Source organism: Cucurbitaria berberidis (assembly GCF_010015615.1).
Source record: "Cucurbitaria berberidis CBS 394.84 unplaced genomic scaffold K460scaffold_3, whole genome shotgun sequence".
In the NCBI taxonomy this organism is placed as follows: domain Eukaryota; kingdom Fungi; phylum Ascomycota; class Dothideomycetes; order Pleosporales; family Cucurbitariaceae; genus Cucurbitaria; species Cucurbitaria berberidis.
Window position 1 is genome coordinate 1821306 of NW_024468937.1, and position 12136 is coordinate 1833441.

The window sequence follows — 12136 nt, forward strand, 5'->3', positions numbered from 1 at the left end:
TAGATGATAGTTGGATGTATTAGAGCTCATTCTTCTTTGGCATGCCTAAAATATAGCCTGCCCCTTGCTCAACGGCTGTGTGGATTCATCCAACCCAAAACCCGCTCTAGGCCGCATCTTCTCCCCATCTCCTCTCAACTCGCCAAACCTCAACTTAGTTTGTCCAATATCCTTCGGCAGAGGGGCAGCACCTAGCGAGTACCCCAACGTGAGCTTATCGAGAAAGCTATTCCGCGTCGTTGCGATGATGGAGGAGAAGGAATTGTCGTGCGATACGCCGTTCAGCCATAGCGCCTGCAGACCGAGGAGTACGCCTGCGAATGAACAGACGATAGCAATACCATATGCCAGCCAGAGGTTACGCGGTCGGTAATCATATACGGTGGAGAAGGTCGACTGCGTAACGTTCGCCATGGAAGCATTGGCTGTTGGCATCCAAAGCTTCTCCGTGCTGAACAGACTGAGTGTCTGATTCCTCGACAGCTCCTCAATCATCTCGGGAAAATTTTTCTTTTCCGCGGGCATCCAGTCCTCCTGGGGAACAATATTTCTCAGGGTTGCATTAGTCCTCTGGAGCGATTCCAACAGCGCAGTGTCGATGATCATCGTCTTCTCGGTGAAGATGCCGCCTCCATTACCACCGGCTGTGAAGGCGCCGAAGAATCCGTTGAGTATGGTTGATAATGCTGTATTGAGCTTGGTAGCCACCCCATTCTTTACCCGCTCCTTCCATTCAAAACCCACCCCTGTAATGGTCTGCGTGTCTCCTAGAGCCGTGAAGTCCAGCGTATAACGGGTGCTATGGGCGGCACAGGTGATGCTTTCGTTACCCATCCGTGCCCAGATGACGGGACCCACGTCCGCCTTTGGGCAGTTGTTATACGTGGAGCCGAATACACAATTAGAGACGAATTCTGTGACATTTCGTTGGATCACAGTGCCCTTCTCATCTTCGTACATGGTGAATGAGAGGTATTTGATATCGGCAGATCCGGCGAGGCCCTTTCCTAGTATCAATACCTGTTTACTAGTTTCGTTATATACAGCGGAGATATTTTGGAGTCGTGTTCCCGTGGCCTGTTCACACCTTAGGGAGTACCCATCGAAGATGTGTTGGTACGTTGTGTTCGGGGCTAGGACTCTCCTCATAGGTAGGACCTGCATTCCGGTTGCAGTAGCTACCGTCAGTCGATGCACTACCGGTGATGAGCCGTCGCCGAGACCATCAGATCGATACAGCAAGGTGTTGTTGAGGTCGAGTGTTGGAACAGGGAGCATCGTGTTGTTGACGTGAATGGCAGGTACAACAAGAAGAGTCGACGGGGTGATCAACGCTGCCAGCGGGAGACACCTATACCATGTCGATCAGCGATACGACCCCATCATAGCATGGAACAGTGTCAAATACCATGCAACCAAAGCTAGCAACGCCGGGATCTTCGCCTTCAACAAAAAGGATGGGCTGAGGAAAGCAAGGAAGTCGTGAGTGGCTACGAAGACGGCGTCGATAGTAGAAATCGTGTTTGCTTTTCGGCGCAAGGTGATCCAGATGTGCTGTTTATAGCCGACGATGACCGCTCCAGCCAGCAGAGTCTTTGCTACAAACGCAAAGGCTGTTCCATAGCGGATGATCCATGTTTGAGTAGTGTACTGCGATGCGCCGTCCTCACGGCCGAGGACAGCACTGCCATGGAAGCGCGAGTAGAAGAGGTGGTGACCAACGGCGACGAGAATGCCAGAAACGAACAAAGCTATCATGGAGATCGGTGTGTAAAGGGAGATGTGCCATTGTACTGGTTGTATGTCGCCAGCAAAGGAGTTGCTGCTTCGTCGTCCTCCAGCTGCTGCTTGTACGGCAGATTTGGGTACCTCATTATGTGATGCGACTTGCGAAGGAATGGGGACCCTCGCGTAGGAAACGTTATCCCGAGACGACATCGCTATGCGCTGAAAGACGAATCAAGAAAAAAGGAAAACGACGAGACGCATATGACGCTGACCGTACGAGTGGCGGCATCGTGGAAATATGCGATGTGGCTGGCGGTGTGCCTTATTATGCACGCGGCTGGGGCTCATGTCTCAAGTTGCAAGTCTCCAGTACAATAGAGCCGAGTACCCAATCAAAGGCCCATTGAACGCGGATCGCTAGTAGTAGGGTGTGTGCTTACGAGGCTGGGCGCTTGAGATGTTTGGGGGCCAGAAAGTGGGTATTGCCTAGATGTGATCCGGTCTAGCCGAGGAATCGCCTGGGCTGGTTGTCTTGAAACGATATCAAGGGCATCAGTGGATGTTAACAAAAGCGGGCTGGGAACTTGAATATGGCAAGAGAAGGTCAATGACAACTCGTGGAATTTGCATATGGCGTAAACGTTCTCAATTGAACCAAAAGCTCACGCTAAAACTAGGCGTAAGACTGCGTACATAATGCCACCATCCCACAGGTAAGTAGAGACACTCTCCCGGGCCAAGAACACCTTCGACATACCGCGCATGTCTGAAGTCGGGAAACAGCCTCTCAAACTCTCCTATCCTCTCATCAGCGTCTTTAGCACCACTCTTTTCCAAACAGGATATTCCAGGATAGATCTTCATAGCTTCATCTAGATCTATCTGACTGGTATTACTCATATCCACTCCGTTCTCATCTACACGCCTCGGATATAGCTTCTGCGTTTCCTCAGGTGCATACAAGCGTACGTATTTATATCCCACGACTTGAGCGAGGATGTTGTGATATGGATCGGTATGCATGGGGGAGGTGGTATCTGCGGGACCAAACCAAGCGTTGAGTAACGGCTCGTCGAGTTTCGACGTGGGCTTGATGTGTGTGAGGTGAGGAGATGGCGCGGGGTCGCAGTAGCAGTAGTCTGGTATCGAAATGTCGGCACGGAGGGAAGGGATTTGGGCGAAGAGATCGTGTTGGGCTAGGTAGCCTACCTGTTGCACCTGCTCTTCTTGTTTCGTGGTGCCGTCTTCGAGCATGTACATGTTCATAAAGTCTCTGAACGTGATGATCTTCTGTCCCCAACCTTCATCTGTGTAGCTCTTGCCAACCTCAACAGGAACCAGTCTCCTGCCACCGAGCGTCTGTTCCAGCAGATACCCAGGACTGTTCCACGGCCGCTCTTCGAAAGCAGGCCAATGTTGTATCGCGCCCTCTATAATGAGCGGAGTATGCATAACAGGGTCGGCAACCCTCTTCTGGAACGTGGACAGACCGAGTTCTCTTGCTCGTGGCACTGGGTATCGTAGCGAAAGTGCAGGTTCTGGAAGGCTGGCGAGGAAGGTCGACGGGATACGTGGGGTTGGGGAGGACGAGGCTAGTTTTCTTCGTTTTGTCGGTCGTTCCGAGGGCTCGATGTCGATGTCGAGTTCGCGTTCCGTGTAGTCAATGGACTGTAGACTGGCCTTGAGCGCTGAGAACCACAGCTCCACAAGCTCTTCCCTGCCCGGCGCACCGCTTAGTATGAGTGCCATATCAAGCATCCTAACCACTTCGTCCATCCACTCCTTGCCTGTTTTGTCCTCTTCTTGTCGAGCATCCTCAAAGGCCGGCTCCTTCGCCAGCCACACCACCTTCCACAGGCTCGCATCGGTGTACAGCCGTCGCCAACATGTCTTCACCTCTCTATAGGGTACGCTATGAAGGTTCTGATATGCAAGCTTCAAGCATAGGTCTGGGTCGGTAGGCAAAAGCGATAGCGCGGCGCGTCCGCATTCGCGAATGGGATCGGATTTCTGCGCTGTCGTAAGTTCTTGACTGGTCAGTTGGATGATTTCCTGGAGCGTGGGCGCGTTTGTGTTCATTTCTAATGCGGCGCGCCCTTGTGATACAAGGCCAGGAGCCTCTGCGAAGAGATCCTGAGCGAAGCATTTGAGGTGGAGCTTCAGACGAAAGCTATTCTATTGCCTGGAGCTTTGACCCCATGCACGTTCCCGATTGCGGCCAAGACATTCATGGATCGTGAATAATACCCGAACGCGACTCAAGTCCAGCGGCAAGCCTCAAACGTTAATTTGGCGACCCAGTCTCTTGGGTTCAGAAATTGAGTGCATCAGCCATAGTCGACTTTGTATTTGATTGTGCCACGTTCGGCGCAGAAGAGCAGAAAGCCGAAGACGCAAATTAACTTGATATATTGATCTGGCATCTACCAGGTTGATAGCGACGCCATCGGCAGTGCTAATAATATCCTACGTTACACCGTCAACAGCCCAATAGCCTCTTCGATTCGATCTACCTTGGTGGATCTTCAATGCAGATCGGTATCGATACATTACATCTTGCTCACATCATGTCATACAAGGTCAATAAATCGTAAGTCCATAAACGCCGACCATGCCCAGTGGATATCGTGCATGTAGTGAAAAGGAAAATACAACAAAAGCATAAGCAATAGGCAGGCTATGCATAAGTACAAAAAGCCCAGAAGGAAAGGGGTATCACGCAGAAGAAGAGGAAGAAGTATAACGAGGGGGTAGTGATGAAAGGAGACCACCTGCGTCCTGCAACGAAGGGACGTCGTAGCTTGTCTGTGTAGAGTGGCGTTCAATGGGCGCAGTTTGTTCGTGACAGGGAGGGAGGCCGTGTGACGAGCCTGAGGTCGAGGATGGAGTGGATTGGGCTTTTTCCTGCTCACGTTTTTCTGATAGCAAGCCACCCAGGTCTTGCAGTTGATGGCTTGGCCGGACCGACATTTCGTAGTCTTCAGACTGTTGTGACAGCCGTGACGACCGGCGTGCTGGTGGAGGATAGGCCCGACTGTTGGGAATGATTGAGTTGGAAGCTCTCGAACCTCGCCTGGGTTGGGGTGCGAAGTCGTGCGCAATGACAGAGTCGGTAGGCGAAGGGACAACCGCTGAGGTCTCGAGTAAACCACCGACGTCGAACCACGACACCCGTCGTCCGCCGCGAGGACTCGGCATTGGATCTCGGATGTCTTCCACTTTCAGCTTCGAGTCCCCATTGAATTGCGGCATGATCATCTTTTGAGAGGGAAACTGCCAATTGTTGTTCGCAAATGGACCGGGTTGTCGGCTCGACGACAAAAGGTCCAGGTCGGCGACGGGGGCCGGCCTCGGTACGTTTGATGTCTTCTCTGCGAGTTCGGGTTTGGTCCGGTAGCCAAGCGATCGCGCGAGGTCTTCGTCACTGCTGTACGGCTGGTTTGTGTAGCGTCGTGCTGAACCTCTACGTTCCATGCTGTCTGTCGTCGATGGTGCCTTGAACTTTGGTTTCTTGACACCTCGATCCCGAAGGAACGACCCTAGGATGATGGCGTTGGACACGATAGCAGCCGTAAGTATTTCAGAGGATGCGAATACTGTGCGAAACTGTTGCAGGCCTTTTCTTTGAATGACTGCGGGCATGCGTGCGGCTGTAACGATGATGAGGATGATTGACAAGGAGAAAAGCCCGATGAGAGAGAGCTTGCGCTTTATAGGCATGCCAGATCGTAAGATGATGGGGATGGGGAAGGCGACGAGTAGAATGTCCGTGATGATATCAGTGATGCCCATGGTAAGGAGCTGTGCGTAACCCTGTCGGCATTGCGGTCCTGGATCCGGAATGACTTGCCAATAGTGATTGACGGGATGGCATTCTGCCAGTGTAGCAATAAAAACGATGATGAATGTGGCGACGAGAAAGATGCGAATTCCACGCAGACCCCACTCGTAGCCTTTCTTCCAAAACCGTTCTGTTAGGCGTTTGAGGAATTCAGAGACGGTGAATTTAGCCATCCAGATGCTGGGCACGTGTTAGTCGATTTCCAAGCGGTTGAAAGGCACACATACAACATGGCGTAGAAGATCCTAGCTGCCAGGACCATTTGCGAGCCAATCTCGCGATGGTGGATCTGGACGGGATCGGTCAGGCCCGTGGTGTTGACGTTGTTGGTGCCATAGATGAGGACGACATGGACGAAGCCCATGCGTGCCACGAGGGGAACAATGCTGCAGGCCATGATCTTGTCCTCACGAAAGAGGCGTTCATTGCGAATGTAGCGGCCAGACAAGCGAACTCCTATGATGACGATGGAAAAGATGGTGCACCACCAGCTGTAGAGCAGGGTTGGATTGTTGGTGACTCGACTTCGGGGCTCTGGAGGCGAGCCGTTGTAGAGATGGCGAGGTAGTATCATAGTGCTGGAGCAGGCCTCAGCAACTCTCGCCTCCGTAGAGGGAGAGCTGTTGGGAAGTCGCGTGCTCAGTGTCTTTCTTGAGGCGCAGCGATAGCGGTAAGCAGATGACGGTGAGAGAGCGCTTTGACCATGTCGCGATGCTGGCTGACGTTTCTGGCGTACCGTACCGAGAGACTGGGTGTGGAGCGCGGGTAGTAGATGGTGTTAGGATGCAGGACAGTGCTTTGTTTGGATGTGGGTTTCGAAGAGAGTTGGACGACGGTATGAATGGCGAGGAGGAGGGAGAGGTGACAGCTAAAGAGAGCGAAGGTGGAGATGATTGATGACCTGGGCCGCGTGTGGGTACGTTATCGCAACGGCGGCAGGGACTTGGCCAGGATTCGGCGCGGGCCAGCTCTGTTTGTGGCCTTGCGCGATCGTCTTGTCGCGCGGACGCTCTGCTGCCACGTCCTTGTGCCAACCGGCCTGCTCTCTTGGGCCCGAAGCCTGGGGGGTGCTGATAGGCGCCACCTAGCGACGGCGTGACAGATAGAGGAGTGGCTGAAGGATGGAGGAGCACCACTCCCATCCATCAATCAGCCTCTCAGCCAGAGTCGACGTGGAGGATTCGTGTGAAGACGACGCCCAGGACCGCTTGCTGTGACCCCTGTGACGACCTGCAGCGCTTCCCGTGACAGCGCCCTTGCCTCTATTCTCTGCGGTGAAGCCTGAGCGGTTGCTGCCCTCGATACGCCAAGTTGCTCCCCCCCCCCCCCAATTGTGTGGCTGCCATGGCCGGGGACGTGTTTCGCTATCGCAGTCGGCCGCTCCAGATATCGACTGGTCCCCATTTCCAGGGCTAAGGGCCTGCTAGACCCTGGACCAACCTTGCTAGCCAGCGCGACAAGTGCGCATTATCGCACTTCTTCCAAGGCCTGGAGACGGATGTGATTGCGCGATTTCGCATCGCAGATGCAGGTGGCGAGATGCCCCCACTGTCGCGTGGAGGTGGTAATAAGATACCTCTTCAGCGCGTAGCAGGCACAGTGCATAATTCCCATCACTTCTCCCTCGAATACATATGCCGATAGCGGCACATGGGCCTCGGACACGGCTTGCAAATGCACATCACTTATAGCGTACCAAACTCCACAGTTCAAGCCCACCTATTCATCGGCCTAGATCTAAACACTAGAGGCAGAGTGGGTAGAAGCACGTGGAGAGCCACTCGCTTGTCACCTGCCATCCACGGAACAGACAATTGTCAATATGCAAGCCTGTAGAGAGCAGCAGGGACCTGCTTCCAAGGTTCCTAGCCATGGATTCAATGCACCCAGTCCACCTGATCCGGTCCTGGGCGCTGACGAGAACCGTCTTGCGCCGATCCTCCATCCATATTTGAACATTATTCCCGTACAACAGTCGGCATTTGTAGTTGTTTATGCAGGGCACTACCATGTCAACATTATCACGCATTGGTGGTGGTGCTATTCGCCGTGTCAAGGTACCGTTCTAGGTCCCACCTCAATCCAGGCACGCTTCGGGACCTGGCATACCAAAGATTTTTTCTTAACGCCTAATAATAAACCGGCTCACACGACCAGTAAATCGTCTGCCAGAGCACTATCCTACGACTGTCTTTGAATATTGGAATTGGAATATTTGCATCAGTCGTGCTATTGCGTCATGCACTGGTTGAGGGGCTAATCAATAAGCCGCCCGGCTTTCACATGCGAAACCCCCAAAATCAGGCTGGGTCGTGACTTGGAAAGCACGAGGCAGCCCTCGGAAGGAGCAACTTGGACACGCAGCAACACGGCGTGCGTCGAGAGACTGTGTACTAAAGTATACAGCATCGGTGCTGGTTCGTAGCTATGACATAGCACGCCTGCAGTGAAACCTGTATGGTGCAAATGGCGTTGGTGGTAGCCAGGCCGGGCCATGATTTGTTTGTTGGGTGAACAATTTCAACGTCATAGCGGAGCACTGGAAACATTGCGCACACGACAGTCGCGCCCGCCCAAATAACAAGGACGTCACCACGACAAAGACGACTATACCAACTCTCTTGTGCCCTCCAGTTCTCTCCTCTACTACTGTACCTCGCTCCACCCCATAACCCATAACCCCGCCTCCACGCCTGCTCAATTGAACAGACCCGCTCGCCCAACCAACTGCCCGTCCGTCTCAGACATGTCTGAAGCACCGCGCATCGAGCTGAACACGGGCTCGATTGATCTCGACCCTACCACCCCTTCCCACCAGTACCAGCAGCCCAACGGCAACTCGAACCTGCAGAGCAGTGCCATCAACGCAAAGAACAGCATCTTGGAGAGTGAGGTATGTGCCACAAAACGCCCCCGAGCGTTGCCGAGACCCAAACTAACGCTATACACGACAGTCTTATCTGCACCTCGCACACCACCACGTTTCCTTTACTCACAACCAAAAAGCAGCACAGCACGCCATGTCGGCCGCAAATAACCACCCAGCGGTGCAAAACACAAAGGATACTGTCCTGAACGGTGAGGTAAGTGCAATCCAACACCCATGACATGCTCCAGAACCACGGCTAACGGCTATCTCGCAACACAGCTACCCAAAAAAGTCCGCACGCGACACTTTGCTAAACTTTGCAGGTCCCGTAGCACAGAACGTCAAGGCAGAGGGTGCAAAGACGCGCGATGAGTTTGCCGACCTCGCAAATGCTCGCACCATCCCAGATCACAAGGCGGCCACTGGCCAGAACCTCACCCGTAGGCAGCCCAGACGCTTTTGTTTGTCACGGCGGTGCTAACAAGGAGCAGACTACCACAGCATGTTCTACCGCCTCTTGAGCTGGAAAAACCCCCGCGCGACCGGTATCGCATTCGCCCTCACTGTCGTCTTCATCTTCGCCGCACGATACCTGAACCTGATCCGCTACATCTTCAAGGCCTCCTACGTGACGCTCGGTGCTACTGCTGCTGCCGAGATCCTTGGACAAGTGGCTTTCGGCCGGGGTCTTACCTCCCAGTTCAGGCCACGACAGTACTTCACCATCCCCAAGGCCTCGCTTGAGCGCCTGACGGATGATGTCGAGCAGTTCATCAACTTCTTCGTCATTGAGTCTCAGCGGATCGTCTTCGCCGAGAATGTCTATGTCACGGTTGCTGTAAGTTCAAGGCTTCCAACACTCTCGTTATCAACACCATGGTTGCATTTTCCACCTTTTAGACCGATGGCTGACTATCCTACTTTTTTTAGGCTTTCTTCGCATCGTTGACCTCCTACTTCCTCATCAAGTTTGTGCCTCTTTGGGGCTTGAGCTTGATCGCGACCTTCGTCACCTACCTCGGCCCCCTTATCTACATCCAGAACAAAGAGGCCATCGACGCTCAGCTCGAGAAGGGTTACCACATTGCCAACCAGCAGGCTAAGCAGGTCAAGGATCTTGCCAACCAACATGCCGGAAATGCCGTCAAGACTGTCCAGGGCTACACTCAGCAGGCCACCACCAAGGCTCAGGAGACGGTCAACCAGTATCGTGGACGCTCCACCTCCCCAGAGGTTAAGGTCAAGAAGGAGGACTTCCCCGCTGCTCCCAGGCATGATCTTGGTGCTGAGACGCTGAACGAGGAGACTATTGCCTCCAAGCCCGTCGCCCCGTTGGCCTTGTAAGCCAACCCGCACAGGCCAGCAGTTGCACAAAACCTCCGAACGGCCAAATCTTTGGAGGCTAGTGCAGCTAACCCACCAACGACTCTACGTTATGCCCCTCTCTCATACGCACACATCTTCACGATGACTACGGATGACGACTTACGCTCGGTCTCGACGTAACGTTCTCGAAGCTTCAAATTGGACATAACCAGCGCATGTGTATCACCTTTTTTCCTCAAAAGCTCTCTTGGTATCTAGTCTAGCGCCCTCATATCTTCCTTCTACATTCATCTCCTCGAGAGGACAGACTTGTCTGTTCACAACGGGGATCTGGTTCGACGGTAATGGAATACAAGAATAGTGATTCTGATCACATATGCTTTTGGGAAGGTGTAATGAATTACTGTCTACTTATGGCCTGCTGCCTTTCCTGCGACGTGATGTGTCGAGCTGATCAAACCCTGACCTCTGGAACTCGTGCATGAATCTTGGGGAGGCGAGGTAAGGTGAAGTTCCGAGACTAATTCAATTTCATTGGGCGTCCGGTTCGTACCAATACGTTGACCCAACACGTCGCCTAAAAGGATTGGACACGGTTCAATCAACTGTCACCGTGCCGCTGATACACTGTACGCCTTGTATTGGTGCTTCGCCGCAGCGGCTTCACAGATGAGATGGCTAAAGCAATCTTTTCGCATCGTTTGCACATTGCAGTGACTACTCCTTGATTATATTACATAGAAAAGGCATTCTCACAACTGTTGAAAGTCCGCCTGCTATACAATAGCCTGTCTCATGTCGCGTTGTTTTCCGTGATGGACTGCATGTGAGTGAAACGAGGCCAATTATAGCATACACGCTAGGCCAGAACAGGGTTAATACGCGCCAGGCAACACCCGGCCCCCCGGACGTTGCGTCAGGGTCAGCACAGCCTGGCTTCGCCTCCTGTGCCGTGACTGCGGACGTTGAAGGACGGACGACGACCACCTCCCGTCAGCTTTCTACTTCTACACGATACATACTTTCTTTTGTTTCGCCAACACACTTCTACACTACACTTCTACTCAACACCGACCTTCTTCTTATTGTTATTAATTTTACTCAGAGCACTGAGTGGTGGCAATATGGCAATCCTCACTGAACTCGCCCGTCGTGGGCTCTCGCACCCCAATACCGTGTCGTTTGTCAAGCGCGCTGTCTCGGCTCAGAATGGAGAGGGAGAGAAGATCGAGATGCCTACTTGGGGCATCGTCTTGATCTATGTGAGCTTCATGGTTAGCGTGGTGTTTGCAACCCTCGTGAGTCTACCCCCTTGTCCTTCCTTCATGCCGAACCACAAGGCTGACAATATGCTCTCAGGTAAACTACACGCTCAAGGAGGTCGTCACCACCCTCTGCATGATCGAATCTCCCGTCGCAGCCATCACCGTCTCCCCTTCTACCCACGAGTCCGGTGACAAGGAGGAGAAGGAGGGCCTGTTGGAGAGCGGACCCACCATCACCTTGGTCAACCAAAAGCCCATCACTTCGAGCATTCGCGGCACCATCAAGCACCTCGTCGCCAACGCCGGCCGCCTCGCGCGCTTCCGCGGTTTCGGCAGCCATGTCATCTACGCCCTAGGCTTCTCCCTCGTCACCGAGTTCTTTGCCGCTGCCCTACCCCGCGTCCCTGGCCAAGCCATCTTCGTCGCTGGCTTGTCCGGTGCTGCACTGGCCAATATCCACGCCACATGGACACACAAGGTCGTTGCTATGCCGACTGAGAAGTCTTACTGGCAGCGCGTCCCTGGCAAGAGCAACTGGAAGACGCTTGCCCTTCCCGCTGCCATCGAGGCCGCCATGCCGTATGTCAGCATCTACATCACCTGTGGCTTCGCCATGCTCATGGGCCTGCACAAGCTGGACCAGGAGAACCTGGGCGAGTACAACGGTGGCCAGTGGACTTGGCTCGTCGTCCGCATGGTTTCCATTGTCGTTTTGGCCATTACTTGCACGCTGTTCCTCTGCCTCCCCGCCATCGTCACGCTCATCCGCATCGAGGCTTCCATCCTCCCAGAGGACCAGGACACCATTGTGCCCTTTGACCGCACATTTGGCGGCAAGGTGGTCAGCAAGGTGGTCGGCGGAACCGGTGTCGTGGGCTTCTTGGACGCGTGGCGCAGCTTCAACTGGGAGGCTCGTCGCCGTCTCATCAAGCTCTTTGTCAAGGTCTTCTTCATCATTTTCGCTCTCATCTTCGTCATTGTACATGTCCTTGCCTTTGAGATCTTCGCCATTATGGGCCCTGCGCTTGGCAAGTTCCTGGCTCAGGCAAAGCATGATGGCATCTTGGTCGCAAACTAAATAGCTAACTGAGAACGCCACTCGAGTGC

The 12136-nt window shown here is 53.5% G+C and overlaps 5 protein-coding genes across 5 annotated transcripts; 2 read left to right on the forward strand and 3 right to left on the reverse strand.

The window, feature by feature from the left end:
* Nucleotides 1-45: 45 nt before the first annotated feature.
* Nucleotides 46-1803, reverse strand: K460DRAFT_245116 (uncharacterized protein; the record flags this gene model as incomplete). Its single annotated transcript, XM_040927343.1, has 2 exons — nt 46-1351; nt 1409-1803. Coding segments are annotated over 2 exons (1701 nt in total), but the record flags the coding sequence as incomplete, so codon positions are not given.
* Nucleotides 1804-2344: 541 nt separating this feature from the next.
* Nucleotides 2345-3877, reverse strand: K460DRAFT_416467 (jumonji domain-containing 5). Its single transcript, XM_040937809.1, has one exon. The coding sequence runs from the start codon at nt 3805-3807 to the stop codon at nt 2374-2376; it is 1434 nt and encodes a 477-aa protein (XP_040787726.1). The 5' UTR covers nt 3808-3877; the 3' UTR covers nt 2345-2373.
* Nucleotides 3878-4048: 171 nt separating this feature from the next.
* Nucleotides 4049-6443, reverse strand: K460DRAFT_385761 (uncharacterized protein). Its single transcript, XM_040935554.1, has 2 exons — nt 5797-6443; nt 4049-5749 (listed from the first exon to the last, which is right to left on the reverse strand). Exons 1-2 carry the CDS (start codon nt 6141-6143, stop codon nt 4444-4446), a joined length of 1653 nt encoding a protein of 550 aa, XP_040787727.1. The 5' UTR covers nt 6144-6443; the 3' UTR covers nt 4049-4443.
* Nucleotides 6444-8315: 1872 nt separating this feature from the next.
* On the forward strand, nt 8316-9782 carry K460DRAFT_285178 (uncharacterized protein; the record flags this gene model as incomplete). Its single annotated transcript, XM_040928790.1, has 5 exons — nt 8316-8462; nt 8524-8647; nt 8762-8878; nt 8930-9276; nt 9369-9782. 5 exons carry the CDS (start codon nt 8316-8318, stop codon nt 9780-9782), a joined length of 1149 nt encoding a protein of 382 aa, XP_040787728.1.
* A 1106-nt stretch (nt 9783-10888) lies between these two features.
* Nucleotides 10889-12107, forward strand: K460DRAFT_283468 (uncharacterized protein; the record flags this gene model as incomplete). The annotated part of the gene is made up of 2 exons (XM_040928659.1): nt 10889-11062; nt 11124-12107. The coding sequence occupies 2 exons, from the start codon at nt 10889-10891 to the stop codon at nt 12105-12107; spliced, it is 1158 nt and encodes a 385-aa protein (XP_040787729.1).
* Nucleotides 12108-12136: the final 29 nt, after the last annotated feature.

Excerpts from the sequence above, each read along its gene's own strand:
- K460DRAFT_416467 (XM_040937809.1), bottom strand. The coding sequence starts at position 3,807 with ATGAACACAAACGCGCCCACGCTCCAGGAAATCATCCAACTGACCAGT.
- K460DRAFT_385761 (XM_040935554.1), bottom strand. The coding sequence starts at position 6,143 with ATGATACTACCTCGCCATCTCTACAACGGCTCGCCTCCAGAGCCCCGA. Across the intron at positions 5,750-5,796 it reads AGGATCTTCTACGCCATGTT|CATCTGGATGGCTAAATTCA; the intron begins GTATGTGTGCCT and ends ACACGTGCCCAG.